Source organism: Pleurodeles waltl, chromosome 3_1, assembly GCF_031143425.1.
Source record: "Pleurodeles waltl isolate 20211129_DDA chromosome 3_1, aPleWal1.hap1.20221129, whole genome shotgun sequence".
NCBI lineage: Eukaryota > Metazoa > Chordata > Amphibia > Caudata > Salamandridae > Pleurodeles > Pleurodeles waltl.
In genome coordinates this window covers 867,412,685-867,432,670 of record NC_090440.1, presented here as the reverse complement: position 1 = coordinate 867,432,670, position 19,986 = coordinate 867,412,685, and the positions used below count along the sequence as shown (strand labels likewise).

The 19,986-nt window shown below is 48.7% G+C and overlaps 1 protein-coding gene across 12 annotated transcripts in view; it reads right to left on the bottom strand.

Moving 5' to 3' along the window:
• ZMYM4 (zinc finger MYM-type containing 4) overlaps positions 1 to 19,986 on the bottom strand; it is a 1,242,519-nt gene that overhangs the window by 56,695 nt on the left and 1,165,838 nt on the right. For all 12 annotated transcript variants that reach the window (XM_069223800.1, XM_069223806.1, XM_069223798.1 and 9 more), the window contains one exon: positions 18,540 to 18,669. In XM_069223800.1, coding sequence (XP_069079901.1) covers positions 18,540 to 18,669 — 130 coding nt within the window. The remainder of the gene's footprint in view (positions 1 to 18,539; positions 18,670 to 19,986) is intronic.

Below are 19,986 nucleotides of genomic sequence, written 5' to 3'. Positions count from 1 at the left end.
ACACTGTCTTGCCAGGTTCAGTACTGTCTCTCTCTCTCTATATATCTCAGAAGTCTAGTGATGACTGGATCTGCTGGTGCACCTTGCGGTGGCCTTTAAGCATGAGAGCCGTACACCCTCTCCATAATAAAGCACTGGGAGAACCATTCCCAGTCTAGAAGAATTGCACAAACATTTCTGGCTTTTCAAAGGCAGTGCTTCAAGCTACTCCAGTGATGCAGATGAACAAGTTACTTACCTTCGGTAACGAGGTATCTGGTAGAGAATCTATCTAGCTGCAGATTCCTTAACTTAGAATTCCCTGGCGTCAGCCTCGAATCCAGAGTTTTTTCTGAGCAGTACCCTGCGTACGCGCCGTCGGACGGCGTCGTTCGGATCCGCATGCGTCGACCAGCTCCGCGTGCGTGGTTGTCTATATATATACGCCGTCTCTGCACGCGTACGTCAGTTCTTTTCCACAACTTCCCGCACCGGAAGCACAGAGTCATGGAAGGACCGACCAATACACTTTTAACCTCTTTGACTGTTTGGAGAAAAACACTTTCATGCCTGTAAGAAAGGCAAAAGTTGCCAAAATGAAACATATACATATGTTCACACAGAAACATATATACATATATATATATATACACACACATATGCACATGAGAAAAAATGTCCCCAGTGCGGGGAGGCTTGGGTGGGTGTAAGGAATCTGCAGCTAGATAGAGTGTCTACCAGATACCTTGTTACCGAAGGTAAGTAACATGTTCATCTGATAGAGACTTCTAGCTGCTGCTTCCTTACCTTAGAATAGATACCCAAGCTATAGCCCATGGTGGTGGGTCTGAAGGAGATTATTATTATTTTTTTTTAAACTAGGAAGTCCTGCAAGACAGAACGGGCAAAATGCCCCTCTCTTCTCACCTGGCTATCCAGGCACTAGTGCTTCGCAAACGTGTGTAAAGAAGCCCACGTTGCGGCCTGACATATGTCCACCACCGGTACGCCACGTGCTAACGCAGTGGTAGCAGCTTTCAAGCCCTCGGGAGGCTGCTTCGCCAAGGCGTAGCATATTTTTATACAGAGAACGACCCAGCGCGAAATGGATCGTTTCTGTACTGCCCGACCCTTCTTTGCACCAACGTACCCCACAAAGAGTTGGTCGTCCACCCGGAACTCTTTAGTGCGGTCAAGGTAGAACAATAACGTTCTTTTTGGGTCCAGTCGATGGAGACGCTCCTATTCCTTAGAGGGATGCGGTGGTGCAAAGAATGTGGGCAGGGTGATATTTTGACCCAGATGGAAAGGGGTCACCATCTTGGGGAGAAAAAAGGCACGAGTTCTTAACACCACCTAGTCAGGATATATCATTAGATAAGGAGGTTTAGAAGATAAAGCCTGCAGCTCACTCACTCTCCTGGCAGATGTAATTGCCACCAAAAAGGCTGTCTTAATAGTGAGTGTAGGAAAGTACCATCTTGCCTGGCATGTTACCCCCATTTTTCACTGTATATAGGTTGTTTTAGTTGTATGTGTCACTGGGACCCTGGTAACCCAGGGCCCCAGTGCTCATAAGTGTGCCTGTATGTGTTACCTGTGTAGTGACTAACTGTCTCACTGAGGCTCTGCTAATCAGAACCTCAGTGGTTATGCTCTCTCATTTCTTTCCAAATTGTCACTGACAGGCTAGTGACCATTTTTACCAATTTACATTGGCTTACTGGAACACCCTTATAATCCCCTAGTATATGGTACTGAGGTACCCAGGGTATTGGGGTTCCAGGAGATCCCTATGGGCTGCAGCATTTCTTTTGCCACCCATAGGGAGCTCTGACAATTCCATGATCCCAGTGGTCTGTAGCACAGACCCTGGTACTGCCAGACTGCCCTTCCTGGGGTTTCTCTGCAGCTGCTGCTGCTGCCAACCCCTCAGACAGGCAGCTGCCCTCCTGGGGTCCAGCCAGGCCTGGCCCAGGATGGCAGAACAAAGAACTTCCTCTGAGAGAGGGTGTGACACCCTCTCCCTTTGGAAAATGGTGTGAAGGCAGGGGAGGAGTAGCCTCCCCCAGCCTCTGGAAATGCTTTGTTGGGCACAGAGGTGCCCAATTCTGCATAAGCCAGTCTACACCGGTTCAGGGACCCCTTAGCCCCTGCTCTGGCGCGAAACTGGACAAAGGAAAGGGGAGTGACCACTCCCCTGACCTGCACCTCCCCTGGGAGGTGTCCAGAGCTCCTCCAGTGTGCTCCAGACCTCTGCCATCTTGGAAACAGAGGTGCTGCTGGCACACTGGACTGCTCTGAGTGGCCAGTGCCACCAGGTGACGTCAGAGACTCCTTGTGATAGGCTCCTTCAGGTGTTAGTAGCCTTTCCTCTCTCCTAGGTAGCCAAACCCTCTTTTCTGGCTATTTAGGGTCTCTGTCTCTGGGGAAACTTTAGATAACGAATGCATGAGCTCAGCCGAGTTCCTCTGCATCTCCCTCTTCACCTTCTGATAAGGAATCGACCGCTGACCGCGCTGGAAGCCTGCAAACCTGCAACATAGTAGCAAAGACGACTACTGCAACTCTGTAACGCTGATCCTGCCGCCTTCTCGACTGTTTTCCTGCTTGTGCATGCTGTGGGGGTAGTCTGCCTCCTCTCTGCACCAGAAGCTCCGAAGAAATCTCCCGTGGGTCGACGGAATCTTCCCCCTGCAACCGCAGGCACCAAAAAGCTGCATTTCCGGTCCCTTGGGTCTCCTCTCAGCACGACGAGCGAGGTCCCTCGAATCCAGCGACACCGTCCAAGTGACCCCCACAGTCCAGTGACTCTTCAGCCCAAGTTTGGTGGAGGTAAGTCCTTGCCTCACCTCGCTGGGCTGCATTGCTGGGAACCGCGACTTTGCAAGCTTCTCCGGCCCCTGTGCACTTCCGGCGGAAATCCTTCGTGCACAGCCAAGCCTGGGTCCACGGCACTCTAACCTGCATTGCACGACTTTCTAAATTGGTCTCCGGCGACGTGGGACTCCTTTGTGCAACTTCGGCGAGCACCGTTTCACGCATCCTCGTAGTGCCTGTTTCTGGCACTTCTCCGGGTGCTACCTGCTTCAGTGAGGGCTCCTTGTCTTGCTCGACGTCCCCTCTCTCTGCAGGTCCAATTTGCGACCTCCTGGTCCCTCCTGGGCCCCAGCAGCGTCCAAAAACGCCAAACGCACGATTTGCGTGTAGCAAGGCTTGTTGGCGTCCATCCGGCGGGAAAACACTTCTGCACGACTCTCCAAGGCGTGGGGGATCCATCCTCCAAAGGGGAAGTCTCTAGCCCTTGTCGTTCCTGCAGTATTCACAGTTCTTCAGCCTAGTAAGAGCTTCTTGGCACCAACCGCTGGCATTTCTTGGGCATCTGCCCATCTCCGAGCTGCTTGTGACTTTTGGACTGGGTCCCCTTGTTCCACAGGTACCTTCAGACAGGAATCCATCGTTGTTGCATTGCTGATTTGTGTTTTCCTTGCATTCTCCCTCTAACACGACTATTTTGTCCTTAGGGGAACTTTGGTGCACTTTGCACTCACTTTTCAGGGTCTTGGGGAGGGTTATTTTTCTAACTCTCACTATTTTCTGATAGTCCCAGCGACCCTCTACAAGGTCACATAGGTTTGGGGTACATTCGTGGTTCACATTCCACTTTTGGAGTATATGGTTTGTGTTGCCCCTATCCCTATGTTTCCCCATTGCATCCTATTGTAACTATACATTGTTTGCACTGTTTTCTAAGACTATACTGCATATTTTTGCTATTGTGTATATATATCTTGTGTATATTTCCTATCCTCTCACTGAGGGTACACTCTAAGATACTTTGGCATATTGTCATAAAAATAAAGTACCTTTATTTTTAGTATAACTGTGTATTGTGTTTTCTTATGATATTGTGCATATGACACTAAGTGGTACTGTAGTAGCTTCACACGTCTCCTAGTTCAGCCTGAGCTGCTTTGCTAAGCTACCATTATCTATCAGCCTAAGCTGCTAGACACCCTATACACTAATAAGGGATAACTGGGCCTGGTGCAAGGTGCAAGTACCCCTTGGTACTCACTACAAGCCAGTCCAGCCTCCTACATTGGTTGTGCAGTGGTGGGATAAGTGCTTTGAGACTACTTACCACTCTTGTCATTGTACTTTTCATAAGAGAAAAATATACAAAACAAGGTCAGTGTATATACACATAGCCAAAAAGTTTTGCATTTCCTCTTTTCACTCTTTTCTAAGTGCTGAAAAGTACTTCTAAACTTTCAAAAAGTTCTTAAAAGTTTAAAAAGTTTTTTTTCTGTCTTTGCAAAAAGTTCTGAAAACTTTTTTCTCTTTGTCTATCACTTTTACTCTCTCTAAAAAATGTCTGGCACAGGCCAAAAAGTTGAACTGTCCAAACTTGCATATGATCACCTTAGCTGGAAAGGAGCAAGGAGTCTCTGCATAGAGAGAGGTTTGAGTGTAGGGAAGAATCCTTCCTTAGAACTGTTAATTAATATGCTTAGAGTACAGGATAAGGCCATAAGTGCCCAATCTGTAGAAAAAGTAGCTAATGGTTCTCAATCTGATCCAGGGACTCCCCCAGGAAAAGGTTCAGGAAAGAAACTTCTCAGCCTGCCCATTACTAGACAGTCTAGCATAGTTGGTACAGAGGTTGAATCACATCATACTGATGATGTGCTCTCACATTATACTGGTAGCCAAGCTGTTAGGGTGCCCTCTGTAAGGGACAGGTCTCCTTCTGTTCATTCCCATCATACCTCTGTATCTAGAAATGTCCCTCCCACCCACCCTGATGACAGATTGTTGGAAAGGGAGCTCAATAGATTGAGAGTGGAGCAAACCAGACTGAAGCTCAAGAAGCAACAGCTGGATTTGGATAGACAGTCTTTAGAAATAGAGAGGGAAAGACAGAAAATGGGTTTAGATACCCATGGTGGCAGCAGCAGTATTCCCCATAGTCATCCTGCAAAAGAGCATGATTCCAGGAATCTGCATAAGATAGTTCCCCCTTACAAGGAGGGGGATGACATTAACAAGTGGTTTGCTGCACTTGAGAGGGCCTGTGCTGTACAGGATGTCCCTCAAAGGCAGTGGGCTGCTATCCTATGGCTATCATTTACTGGAAAAGGTAGGGATAGGCTCCTTACTGTAAAAGAAAATGATGCTAACAATTTCCAAGTTCTTAAGAATGCACTCCTGGATGGTTATGGCTTAACCACTGAACAGTACAGGATCAAGTTCAGAGATACCAAAAAGGAGTCTTCACAAGACTGGGTTGATTTCATTGACCAGGCAGTGAAGGCCTTGGAGGGGTGGTTACATGGCAGTAAAGTTACTGATTATGACAGCCTGTATAACTTAATCCTGAGAGAGCATATTCTTAATAATTGTGTGTCTGATTTGTTGCACCAGTACTTGGTGGACTCTGATCTGACCTCTCCCCAAGAATTGGGAAAGAAGGCAGACAAATGGGTCAGAACAAGAGTGAACAGAAAAGTTCATACAGGGGGTGACAAAGATGGCAACAAAAAGAAGGATGGTAAGTCTTCTGACAAGGGTGGGGACAAATCTAAAAATGAGTCTTCATCAGGCCCACAAAAACACTCTGGTGGGGGTGGTGGGCCCAAACCTTCCTCTAATCAGAACAAGGAAAGGAAACCATGGTGCTATTTATGTAAGATAAAAGGCCATTGGACAACAGATCCCAGTTGTCCAAAGAAAGGCACCACAGCTCCTACCACTACAACCCCTACTGCTACACCTAGTGTCCCTACTAATAGCAGTGGTGGTGGGAGCAAACCTACTAATAGCCAATCCAAGGGAGTAGCTGGGCTCACTTTTGGTAATTTAGTTGGGGTTGGTCTGATTAGGGAGACCACAGAGGCTACTTTAGTCTCTGAAGGGGCTATTGACTTAGCCACTTTGGTTGCTTGCCCCCATAACTTGGAGAAGTACAAGCAACTAACCCTAATAAATGGTGTTGAGGTCCAGGCCTACAGGGACACAGGTGCCAGTGTCACAATGGTGATTGAGAAACTGGTGCACCCTGAACAACACATACTTGGACACCAGTACCAAGTAACCGATGCTCACAACATAACACAAAGCCACCCCATGGCTGTTGTAAATCTCAACTGGGGGGGGGTATCTGGTCCAAAGAAAGTTGTGGTAGCTTCAGATTTACCTGTAGACTGTCTATTAGGGAACGATTTGGAGACATCAGCTTGGTCAGATGTGGAGTTGGAGGCCCATGCAGCAATGCTGGGCATCCCAGGGCATATTTTTGCTTTGACAAGGGCTCAGGCCAAAAAGCAAAAAGGACAGGGAAGCTTGGATCCTGGAACAATGGACCAAGTGCTCCCTAAAGCTAGGGCTAGTAGAAGCAAACCACTTCCTACTATCCCTCCCTCTACAGTGGATTCTACTTCTGAGGAAGAAGAATTCCCTCCCTGTGCAGAACCTACACCAGAGGAGCTGGAAGCAGACACTGCTGAGCTTTTGGGTGAAGGGGGGCCTGCCAGAGAGGAGCTGAGTGTGGCACAGCAAACCTGTCCCACATTAGAGGGTCTCAGACAGCAAGCTGTCAAACAGGCTAATGGGGATGTCAGTGACTCACACAGAGTTTACTGGGAGGACAACCTCTTGTACACTGAGCAAAGGGATCCTAAACCTGGAGCTGCCAGGAGATTAGTGATTCCTCAGGAGTACAGAAAGTTCCTCCTAACACTGGCACATGACATTCCCTTAGCTGGACACCTGGGTCAAATGAAAACTTGGGACAGATTGGTACCACTGTTTCATTGGCCTAGGATGTCTGAGGACACAAAAGATTTTTGTAAGTCCTGTGAAACCTGTCAAGCCAGTGGCAAGACAGGTGGCACTCCAAAGGCACCCCTTATCCCACTGCCTGTGGTTGGGGTTCCCTTTGAAAGGGTAGGGGTTGACATAGTTGGCCCCCTTGACCCTCCTACTGCTTCAGGCAATAGGTTTATCTTGGTGGTAGTGGACCATGCCACAAGATATCCTGAAGCTATTCCTTTAAGGACCACTACAGCTCCTGCAGTGGCAAAGGCCCTCCTGGGAATATTTTCCAGGGTGGGCTTCCCAAAGGAAGTAGTATCAGACAGAGGAAGCAATTTCATGTCTGCATACTTAAAGGCCATGTGGAAGGAGTGTGGTGTAACTTACAAGTTCACAACACCCTATCATCCACAAACAAATGGACTGGTGGAGAGATTTAATAAAACTCTCAAAGGCATGATTATGGGACTCCCTGAAAAACTCCGCAGGAGATGGGATATCCTTCTACCATGCCTCCTTTTTGCCTACAGGGAGGTACCCCAGAAAGGAGTGGGCTTCAGCCCCTTTGAACTTCTTTTTGGACACCCTGTTAGGGGTCCACTCACACTTGTAAAGGAGGGTTGGGAACAACCTTTAAAAGCTCCTAAGCAGGATATTGTGGACTATGTACTTGGCCTCAGATCAAGGATGGCTGAGTACATGAAAAAGGCCAGTAAAAACCTTCAGGCCAGCCAAGAGCTCCAGAAGCAATGGCATGATCAGAAGGCTGTTTTGGTTCAGTACCAACCAGGGCAGAAAGTGTGGGTCTTGGAGCCTGTGGCCCCAAGAGCACTCCAAGATAAATGGAGTGGTCCACACACAATTGTTGAAAAGAAGGGTGAAGTCACCTACTTGGTTGACTTAGGCACTGCCAGGAGTCCCCTTAGGGTGCTCCATGTCAACCGCCTGAAACCCTACTATGACAGGGCTGATCTCACCCTGCTCATGGCAACAGATGAGGGACAGGAAGAAGACAGTGATCCTCTACCTGATCTCTTCTCTTCCACAGAACAAGATGCTCTTGTGGAAGGGGTAGTTTTGGCTGATTGTCTTACTGCTGAGCAGAAAGATAATTGCATAAATCTCCTAGGACAATTTTCAGAACTCTTCTCCATTGTGCCAGGCACCACTTCTTGGTGTGAGCACACTATAGATACTGGAGACAGTTTACCTGTCAAAAGTAAGATCTATAGGCAGCCTGACCATGTCAGGGACTGCATAAAGCAAGAAGTTCAGAAGATGTTGGAACTAGGAGTGGTTGAGCACTCTGACAGTCCATGGGCTTCTCCTGTGGTACTGGTACCAAAACCCAATTCTAAAGATGGAAAGAAGGAAATGAGGTTTTGTGTAGACTATAGAGGTCTCAACTTGGTAACCAAAACAGATGCTCACCCTATACCCAGGGCAGATGAGCTAATAGATACACTGGCATCTGCCAAGTATCTAAGCACTTTTGATTTGACTGCAGGGTATTGGCAGATCAAAATGTCAGAAGATGCTAAACCTAAGACTGCATTTTCTACCATTGGAGGACATTACCAGTTTACTGTAATGCCTTTTGGTTTGAAAAATGCACCTGCCACTTTTCAGAGGTTGGTGAACACAGTCCTGCAAGGGCTGGAAGCTTTCAGTGCAGCATATTTGGATGATATAGCTGTCTTTAGCTCCAGCTGGGATGATCACCTGGTCCACCTTTGGAAAGTTTTGGAGGCCCTGCAAAAGGCAGGCCTCACTATCAAGGCTTCAAAGTGCCAGATAGGGCAGGGTAAAGTGGTTTATCTGGGACACCTTGTTGGTGGGGAACAGATTGCACCACTTCAGGGGAAAATCCAAACTATTATTGATTGGATTCCCCCTACCACTCAGACTCAGGTGAGAGCCTTCCTAGGCCTCACTGGGTATTACAGGAGGTTCATTAAGAACTATGGCTCCATTGCAGTCCCTCTTAATGACCTCACATCCAAGAAAATGCCTAAAAAGGTATTATGGACAGCAAACTGTCAGAAAGCTTTTGAGGAGCTGAAGCAGGCCATGTGCTCTGCACCTGTCCTGAAAAGCCCTTGTTACTCTAAAAAATTCTATGTCCAAACTGATGCATCTGAATTAGGAGTAGGGGCAGTCCTATCACAACTTAATTCTGAGGGCCAGGATCAACCTGTTGCTTTTATTAGTAGAAGGTTGACCCCTAGAGAAAAGCGTTGGTCTGCCATTGAGAGGGAGGCCTTTGCTGTGGTCTGGGCTCTGAAGAAGTTGAGGCCATACCTGTTTGGCACTCACTTCATTGTTCAGACAGACCACAAACCTCTACTTTGGCTAAAACAAATGAAAGGTGAAAATCCTAAATTGTTGAGGTGGTCCATATCCCTACAGGGAATGGACTATACAGTGGAACATAGACCTGGGAGTAGCCACTCCAATGCAGATGGACTCTCCAGATATTTCCACTTAGACAATGAAGACTCATCAGGTAATGGCTAGTCTTATTGTCCTTCGTTTGGGGGGGGGTTGTGTAGGAAAGTACCATCTTGCCTGGCATGTTACCCCCATTTTTCACTGTATATAGGTTGTTTTAGTTGTATGTGTCACTGGGACCCTGGTAACCCAGGGCCCCAGTGCTCATAAGTGTGCCTGTATGTGTTACCTGTGTAGTGACTAACTGTCTCACTGAGGCTCTGCTAATCAGAACCTCAGTGGTTATGCTCTCTCATTTCTTTCCAAATTGTCACTGACAGGCTAGTGACCATTTTTACCAATTTACATTGGCTTACTGGAACACCCTTATAATCCCCTAGTATATGGTACTGAGGTACCCAGGGTATTGGGGTTCCAGGAGATCCCTATGGGCTGCAGCATTTCTTTTGCCACCCATAGGGAGCTCTGACAATTCCATGATCCCAGTGGTCTGTAGCACAGACCCTGGTACTGCCAGACTGCCCTTCCTGGGGTTTCTCTGCAGCTGCTGCTGCTGCCAACCCCTCAGACAGGCAGCTGCCCTCCTGGGGTCCAGCCAGGCCTGGCCCAGGATGGCAGAACAAAGAACTTCCTCTGAGAGAGGGTGTGACACCCTCTCCCTTTGGAAAATGGTGTGAAGGCAGGGGAGGAGTAGCCTCCCCCAGCCTCTGGAAATGCTTTGTTGGGCACAGAGGTGCCCAATTCTGCATAAGCCAGTCTACACCGGTTCAGGGACCCCTTAGCCCCTGCTCTGGCGCGAAACTGGACAAAGGAAAGGGGAGTGACCACTCCCCTGACCTGCACCTCCCCTGGGAGGTGTCCAGAGCTCCTCCAGTGTGCTCCAGACCTCTGCCATCTTGGAAACAGAGGTGCTGCTGGCACACTGGACTGCTCTGAGTGGCCAGTGCCACCAGGTGACGTCAGAGACTCCTTGTGATAGGCTCCTTCAGGTGTTAGTAGCCTTTCCTCTCTCCTAGGTAGCCAAACCCTCTTTTCTGGCTATTTAGGGTCTCTGTCTCTGGGGAAACTTTAGATAACGAATGCATGAGCTCAGCCGAGTTCCTCTGCATCTCCCTCTTCACCTTCTGATAAGGAATCGACCGCTGACCGCGCTGGAAGCCTGCAAACCTGCAACATAGTAGCAAAGACGACTACTGCAACTCTGTAACGCTGATCCTGCCGCCTTCTCGACTGTTTTCCTGCTTGTGCATGCTGTGGGGGTAGTCTGCCTCCTCTCTGCACCAGAAGCTCCGAAGAAATCTCCCGTGGGTCGACGGAATCTTCCCCCTGCAACCGCAGGCACCAAAAAGCTGCATTTCCGGTCCCTTGGGTCTCCTCTCAGCACGACGAGCGAGGTCCCTCGAATCCAGCGACACCGTCCAAGTGACCCCCACAGTCCAGTGACTCTTCAGCCCAAGTTTGGTGGAGGTAAGTCCTTGCCTCACCTCGCTGGGCTGCATTGCTGGGAACCGCGACTTTGCAAGCTTCTCCGGCCCCTGTGCACTTCCGGCGGAAATCCTTCGTGCACAGCCAAGCCTGGGTCCACGGCACTCTAACCTGCATTGCACGACTTTCTAAATTGGTCTCCGGCGACGTGGGACTCCTTTGTGCAACTTCGGCGAGCACCGTTTCACGCATCCTCGTAGTGCCTGTTTCTGGCACTTCTCCGGGTGCTACCTGCTTCAGTGAGGGCTCCTTGTCTTGCTCGACGTCCCCTCTCTCTGCAGGTCCAATTTGCGACCTCCTGGTCCCTCCTGGGCCCCAGCAGCGTCCAAAAACGCCAAACGCACGATTTGCGTGTAGCAAGGCTTGTTGGCGTCCATCCGGCGGGAAAACACTTCTGCACGACTCTCCAAGGCGTGGGGGATCCATCCTCCAAAGGGGAAGTCTCTAGCCCTTGTCGTTCCTGCAGTATTCACAGTTCTTCAGCCTAGTAAGAGCTTCTTGGCACCAACCGCTGGCATTTCTTGGGCATCTGCCCATCTCCGAGCTGCTTGTGACTTTTGGACTGGGTCCCCTTGTTCCACAGGTACCTTCAGACAGGAATCCATCGTTGTTGCATTGCTGATTTGTGTTTTCCTTGCATTCTCCCTCTAACACGACTATTTTGTCCTTAGGGGAACTTTGGTGCACTTTGCACTCACTTTTCAGGGTCTTGGGGAGGGTTATTTTTCTAACTCTCACTATTTTCTGATAGTCCCAGCGACCCTCTACAAGGTCACATAGGTTTGGGGTCCATTCGTGGTTCACATTCCACTTTTGGAGTATATGGTTTGTGTTGCCCCTATCCCTATGTTTCCCCATTGCATCCTATTGTAACTATACATTGTTTGCACTGTTTTCTAAGACTATACTGCATATTTTTGCTATTGTGTATATATATCTTGTGTATATTTCCTATCCTCTCACTGAGGGTACACTCTAAGATACTTTGGCATATTGTCATAAAAATAAAGTACCTTTATTTTTAGTATAACTGTGTATTGTGTTTTCTTATGATATTGTGCATATGACACTAAGTGGTACTGTAGTAGCTTCACACGTCTCCTAGTTCAGCCTGAGCTGCTTTGCTAAGCTACCATTATCTATCAGCCTAAGCTGCTAGACACCCTATACACTAATAAGGGATAACTGGGCCTGGTGCAAGGTGCAAGTACCCCTTGGTACTCACTACAAGCCAGTCCAGCCTCCTACAGTGAGCAGCCGGAGAGGACAGTTATGCAAGGGCTCGAAAGGAGCACACATAAGGAAGGTAAGAATCAGATGAAGATCCCACTGGGGCATAACGAAAGGCACAGGCGGGAACAGATGTACAAGCCCTTTCAAAAACCTCTGTACTATAGGTGATTTAAACAGAGATGGGGATCAGGCAACTGAATGAAAAGCTGATAAGGCTGCAAGATAGCCCTTGAGAGTCCCCAAGGAGGAACCCTGCTGGGTGAGAGACAAAATAAACAAAAGGATGTTAGATAGAGAAGAAGAAAGAGGATCAATAGACCTCTCTGAACAATAAGAAACAAAACGTTTCCAACGGCAGGCGTAGATCGACTTAGTTGAGGGACGCCTGGCTGCCAGAATGACATCGCAGACCTCGGGAGGGAGGTCATAAACCATCAACTGTCGCCGCTCAATCTCCACGCATGAAGGCGCAGAGTTGACATGTTCGGGTGGAGAACCTTCCCCTGCTGCTGCGACAGAGGACCGATGCTCATTTTGAGAAGCTCTGGATACCAAACTCTCCGTGCCCAATCCAGAGCCACAAGGATTACTTGTGCCCGGTCGTTCTTGATTTTCTTGAGAACTCTGGGCAGAAGTGGTATAGGCAGAGAAGCGTACAGGAGGCCTGAACTCCACTCGCTTCGAAAATCGTCACCTAGCGATAGCCCCCTTGGAAACTCCAACGTGCAAAACTGCTGACATTGCGCGTTCTCTGCGGAGGCAAACAGATCTAACCAAGGCTCTCCCCACTGCTGAAAGAGTCTCCTTGCACCACCTCCAGATGGAGACACCATTTGTGATCCTCTAAGCATTTTCGGCTGAGTTCGTCTGCTCTGGCGTTCAGAGAACCTGCCAGGTGTTGAACCACCAGGGTCATGCCCTGCTGTTCCAGCCATGTCCAGAGGCGTAAAGCCTCTTGACAAAGGGTCCACGACCCCACACCGCCCTGTTTGTTGCAGTACCACATTGCGGTAGTGTTGTCAGTGAACACCTGCACCACCTTCCCTTTCATAACAGGAAGAAATGCTTTTAATGCTAGTCGGAAGCTCCAACAAGTTGATGTGGAGCCCAGATCCCGCAGGAGACCAGTGACCTCTGATCTCCTCCTCCCCCAGATGGCCGCCCCATCCCAGAAGTGACGCATCTGCCACTACCGTTAGATCTGGTTGGGGAAGGGAGAGGGGTCTGCCTTTGACCCAATCGCAGTTCAATAACCACCACTGCAGATCTTCCGCAGTCCTCTCCGAGATCTGAACCACGTCGGTAAGATTTCCCTGATGCTGTGCCCATTGGAACTTCAGGTCCCACTGCAGAGCCCACATGCGCCATCTGGCATTCTTGACCAACAGGATGCAGGAGGCCATGAGTCCCAGCAGCCTCAGAGTCTGTCTCACCGAGATCCAGGATAGAGGCCGAAACATCGGAATCATAACCTGAATATCCTGAACCCTCTGATTGGGAGGATAAGCCCGATACTGCACTGAGTCCAGAACAGCTCCGATGAACGAGAGCTTCTGAGAGGGAGTCAGGTGTGACTTTGGCACATTTATAGTGAACCCCAGCGAATGCAAGAGGTCCGCCGTCATCTGGAGGTGGGTGACGAGAGCCTGGGGCGTAGGAGCCTTCAACAGCCAATCGTCCAGGTAGGGGAAGACTGAAATCCCTGACCTGTGCAAATGAGCTGCCACCACCGCCATCACCTTTGTGAACACCCGAGGGGCACTGGTGAGACCAAAAGGAAGCACGGTAAAGAAAGTGCTCGTGGCCCACCTTGAACCGCAGATAACGCATGTGGCTTGGCAGGATAGGAATATGGAAATACGCATCCTGCAAATCCAACGCTACCATCCAGTCTCCTTGGTCTAGGGCAGACAAAACCTGAGCAAGAGTGAGCATCTTGAATTTCTCCTTCTTGAGGAAGAGATTGACGTCCCTTAAATCCAAAATAGGGCGAAGGCCTATTTTCTTTTTGGGAATCAGAAAGTAGCGGGAATAACAACCACTGTCTACTTCTGATATCGGGACTCTTTCTATGGCTCCCTTGGCCAAAAGAGCCGTAACTTCCTCGCGGAGCAAAGCTAAATGGTCCTCAATCAGCCATTCCTTTGTTGGAGGCTTAGAAGGAGGAAAAGACTGGAAGGGAAGGGAGTAGCCCTTCTGTATGATCTGCAGGATCCACTTGTCTGTGGTGATGGAAAGCCACTGAGGGAGATGAAATTCAATCCTCCCTCCAACTGGATGGACGTGATCCCGCAGAACCACACTAGGAGGGCTTGGGCGCAGTGGAGGGGGGCTGTGTGGCGGCTGACCTCTGGCCAGACCCTCTGGGTCTGATGGTACCACGACCACGTCCTCTTCCGGGATGCTGTGAAGCCTGAGGATGGTGGCTAAACTGTGGCTGGCGTGGTACCACGCCCCTCCCGAAGCCTCGGAAGGGGCGAAAGACAGACTGCTGTTGTGCCGGCATTGAAAGGCCCAAGGATCTGGCTGTGGCTCGAGAATCCTTGAACCTCTGAAGCGCGGAGTCTGCCTTTTCGCCAAAAAGGCGAGAGCCATCAAAGGGCATGTCCATCAAGCTGGACTGGACATCCCCTGAAAAACCAGTAGAACGTAGCCAGGCGGGGCGACGAAGGGTCACTGATGATAAAATCGCTCTGCCCAGCGAGTCGGTCGTGTCCAAGCCACACCGGATTGTAAACTTGGCTGCATCTCTCCCATCCTTGACAGCCTGGGTGAGAGTGTCCCGTACCCCCTCCGGGAGCTGGGGCAGCACTTGCGCCACCGTATCCCATAAAGTATGGGAATAACGGCCCAATAGGCAAGAGGTGTTTGCAGACCTTAATGCCAGGCTGGGGGAAGAAAACATCTTCTTCCCAAGCTGATCCAGTCTCTTGGATTCCCTATCCGGGGGAGCGGAAGGGAAGGCACCACGTGAAGTAGAGGCTTGGACAACCAAGCTCTCAGGAGTGGGGTGTTGTGTCAGGAAACTAGGGTCGCTGGGAGCGTGTCTATGGCGGCGGCCGACCGTCCTATTCACAGGAGCCCCTGTGCTGGGTTTGGACAACGTACCCAGAAGGACGTCTGTAGGAGCCTCATTGAAGGGCAACAACAGTTCCGATGTTGACACCCCGGGCTGAAGCACTTCTGTCAGGATATGTGTCCTGACTGGCACCGTAGGCAAATCTAGGTCCAAGACCTCAGCTGCCCTACGCACCACCATAGCGAAAGAAGCCCCCTCCTCCATAGCCACATTAGGAGGAGAGAGCATACCAGTATCTGTAGATGTGTCCAGTCCACTGGCCTCCCCTAGATCCTCATACCAGTCCTGCTGCAATCCTGATTCTAGAGGGTCCTCAGACCCCTCCCATTACTCTCTTGCGTCTGGCTGTTCCAAATAATGCTCAGACAATGATCTGGGGCCGAATCGGCTCCTTCGAAGTCAGAGTCGACGTCGTACAACGTCGCTCCGGCTCAGGATCATCCGGAATAAGGATGGGGCTGCCACCAGTGGGCGCCGGTGGTGGAATCGCCAACGTCTGACCCGGCGCCGGTCCAGATCCGTTATCAGATCCTGAGATCTCCAACAGCGCCGAGGCCGAAGCTGCCGGCGTCGAATCCGAAGGGGCCCCTGCTGACCCCGTGGGGCCCGAAGCCTCACCCGAGGGTACAGCCTGCTCAAAGACGAGACGCATGTCCTCGTAGAATTCTTTAATTTGAGCGGGGGACGATCCGGTCCCCGGAAAGGGGGGAAGACGCAGAGTCGACCCTGGCGACGGCTCCGCAGAACCGCGTTCAGAACATAGACGTTCCCTAGACGCCTCGTCGGTCGACGGCCGTGGCGAAGACGAAGTCCACTTGGACTTCTTTTTTTGTGCCTCTTACCTTCTGACGACCTCGAATGCGAGGAAGAGGACTCCTCCTACTGCGAGACCGTAACCTCTGCGGAGTCGCGCCGACCGAAGATGAATGTCGGGCCGCAAGAAGCTTAAGGGATTTCTCCCTCCAGGTCCTTCGGCGCCATGGCCCGACAATCGGAGCACGAGGTGGTATTGTGGTCCTTGTCCAGGCACCAAAGACAAACTTGGTGCGGATCAATCACAGACATGGTGCGATGACACGCACCACACAGCTTGAATCCTGTCTTTCGCGAAGACATGACTCCAAACAGTCAAAAAAGCGTCGACAAACCCTCGAAGCAGGGTAGCTCTTTCCAAAACTGCGCTCAACCGACACGGAAGGAAAAGAACTGACGTACGCACGCCGAGACGGCGTCTATATAGAGAACTGTGATGTCATAGACGACTCCAACTACGCTGACGACGCACGCAGATCCGAACGACGCCGTCTGACGCGCACACGCGCAGGGTACTGCTCAGAAAAAACTCCGGATTTGAAGCTGACGCCAGGGAATTCTAAGGTAAGGAAGCTGCAGCTAGAAGTCTCTATCAGATATTACTGCGTTCTGAACGCACGCCCTTCCCTTGGCTTCAATTATCTTCATGAGATAAATATTGTATTTGACAATTTCACACCTTGTTCAAGGTCAGATACTTGCTGTTCAGACTTATCTTTCCTGTTCACTTACCTGTCTGGACATTTCTTAATTTGGTTGAGGATTAGTGTGTCAGGCTTTCGGTTGATTATTTTTAGATTAGCCCTGGAGTCCGTTAGTTGGCCTTTCATATCCTCCATGTTTGTAGAGGGATCGGTTAGAATTTGGTTGCTGCTATGTGTCTCCACCGTTTTGCTGCCCCTTGCAGATTTCCTGCCTTCCAAGCTGAGCTTTGGTTGCTTGGCATCGTTTTTGCCAATTTTGTGAATTAGTTGTAATGTATCAGTTTTGTACTGTAAAATGTTCTGGCCTGAGGTGCAGAGATATTTTGATTTGCCTTCAATTAGGGTCGCTCCTTAGCTGCCTCATTTTGCATGACCACAATGGTCTGTCTCCCCCACGTTCCAGGCAACTTTCCCCTCTATTCAGGAATCATCTTATATTTAAGCCTCCTCAAGTGTCAGGTGTTGTGTCTCAACAGGCCCATGCACCATCTATAATAATTATAATACCGGGAGGTAAAGGGCTTAGCAAGGCTTCACATATCAGCAGGGAGCATATAGTCTCAGATCTTCATCCAAACATTTTCCAGTACCACCTGAAGCACCTAGTGCGAATGACTGATTATTGTGCTTATTTTGAATTACCACCACACTACTTATTGCCATGCATAAGTCCCAATATCCAATCAGGGTTTGAGTGGGAGGGGGTCAGAGGGAGCTTTTTTTTTTTTTTTTGTCCGATGTAGCTTTCCCTGCCGTCTGAATAAATGAAAGGCTCCACAATTCAGGCACCTATAGTCATTCCAGTCCAAACTCACTGTGAGGCACTCACCTCTCATGCTACACAGCATTCCCACTACCCACCTGGGGGCAGCTCAGAAGCAGGAACCACTCATCTTGGGCCGTGCTTTTCCTGGTTCCTAGCTCCCATATTTCCTTCCTCGCAGGTCTCGATCTCTGCAGGCCACCACCCGCTTACGGATCACCAGGCTGTTCTATTCTGGAGTTTTCAGGCACAAGTCAGGCAGCGGGATAATCTATTTTTATTGGTCTGTCTGTGATTAACCAGGGCCCTTCACGTCAGCATTTTATTTGAAAAAGTTCAGGCGTAGGTCAGGGGCTAGAGGTTCAGGGAGCCATCTCGGCTCAGGTTCAGCTCACTTTCTCTCCCATCCAGAGTAAACTTTGGACTTTCCTTCAGTAAGAGCTTCCTCAGAGAACTCCAGTTCTGGAGCTTTCACATACTTCCTCTTTTATGCCACTTTCGGCAAAGTGCTTGGTTGGGCATTTTGCACTGAATCATATTCCGAGGGGTCGTCCAGTCTAGAGGGGAAAATCATATTTTCTTCCTCTAGAAATACAAGTCCAGCCTTTTATTCACTGTTCAAGGTCCAGAAAGGAAATGTTCCTCAAATAATTAAGTCTTGTGGTTTGGATAAATGCAATAAATGACTTTAAGTGTGGGTCATTTGAAAAAAAAAGTATTTTAGTTGGTCTTAGAAGGGAGTTTGGTTGCCATTATCAGTCATAGCAGTAGTAACTATACTTCCCTTCAGCCTAAAGGGGTAAAAAACAGAAAACTCACAGTTGAGTAAAGCAGAAATTAAGGCTGGCAACAGCCCATGGAAGGTGAAGGCATTGAAAATCCAGCACAAAGTTTTCTAGGAGGAAAGAGCAGAGCCCTTCCCAAGGATTCCCTCACACAACCTGAGGTAAGGCAGAAATCAGAGATGTAGCCTTGAGGGGGAGCAGAATGCTCAGCATTTCCACTTCATTAGTTGAAGTGTGGGCTGATCCATAAGAAGTGGATGTGCTAATAAACACTGTTGTTGGATTTACGGCAATCTTAACGCATTTGAATAAAGCATGCAAAGCTTCGGAATCTCCAATGCTGAGAACCTAGTTTTACAATGACACTCCAGCAGATGTGGTAAGAACTAATGAAACCCAACTGTTTTAAAATGAGAAGCAAAAACACATACCACTTTGAAAGGTAAAACTCGTAGAGTCGGACAGGGCATCTCAGAGGGTTGTCTGTGTTCTCTGCCATTTCCATCGCAGATTGGCTCTCATCTTCCACAGCACGTTTCCTTTTGCCTACTGCCAATTTCTCTAAAAATGGGAAGAAAAGATTATTAATGTTGTAAAGAAAACAAGGATGTGAATAAAAACTTGCTTGAAATCTGGGGAACTGAGCATTTTTAGTGGTTTCTTCATTTTATGTGATTAAACTTTGCAATGAGCAAACACAGGCAAAGACAACAGGTCTAGCTTGTAAATTAATTGGGAGACTGTGTTGCTTGCTTTCAGTTGTTGCAGAAAGAAATCCCCATAAGGAAGCAACATTTTGCTCTACAACAATACAGTAAGGCATACGTTAGGCCAAATTGCTGAACAGACTGCTCTAGCAGAGTGGTGTTCCATCATAGAACAATATGGTGAAAAGGAGATAGAAGATTCAGTTTGTGTACTAACTAGTGAGCCTAAATGTCACACAGAAAAAGGATTATGTTACTTACCCTGAAAGTATCTGTTTGTGGCTCAAGATTCACATGCTCTGCCATCTAGTGTTGGGTCCAGATGTGTACAAGTTCTTTTTCTTTGAAGTCGTGAGCGGCACGAGCTAAAGTGACCCCCCTCCTCTCAGTGAAACTGTGCATGGGCATCGACTCAATTGTTCGATTGTTTTCCAGCAGTCTGGTGAGAACGGAGTGTAAATGTAGTGCTAGAAATAGATTTCCGCACACATGAAGTGTAATAAAACATTGCAGGTGTCCAGGTGCATGTGAATCTACAGCACTACATGCCACAAACAGTTGCTTACAGGGTAAGCAACATGATTTGTTTGATGGCAGGTGTGGCTGTAGATACACATGTTCTGCATAGACTCTAAACCAGTGCCATCCCAAAAGCAGTGGCTAATCTATGGTTGTTGCAGTGGTCTGAAAAAGAGTACGGAGCACAACTTATCCAACATTTGCTTGTTGCCGTGCGAAAATATCCACACAATAATGTTTAGTAAATGTGTGCAGATTTGACCATGTGGCTGCTTTGCAGATGCCAACTATTGGTATGTTACCCAAAAAGCCAAAGATGCACCTATTTTACGAGTTGACTGTGCTCTAGGAGGTATGGGTAAAACTCTTCTAGCTTTAGCATAGCATGTTTGGATAAATGTAATTATCCATTGTGATATATCTGCTTTAGATATAGCATGCCCTATATGTGGAGGCAAGAAAGCAACACAGAGTTCTGTCAATACAGTACATTAATGCTCCTCCAAGGTGTGTAGAGCTCTTCCTGCAACTGAACCAGGATGAGAAAAGAAAACCGGTAACACAACAAATTAGTTAAGGTAAAAAGTAGAAACAACCTTTGGAAGAAATTTTGGGTTGGTACGAAGGACTACCCTATCCTTATGTATTTGGA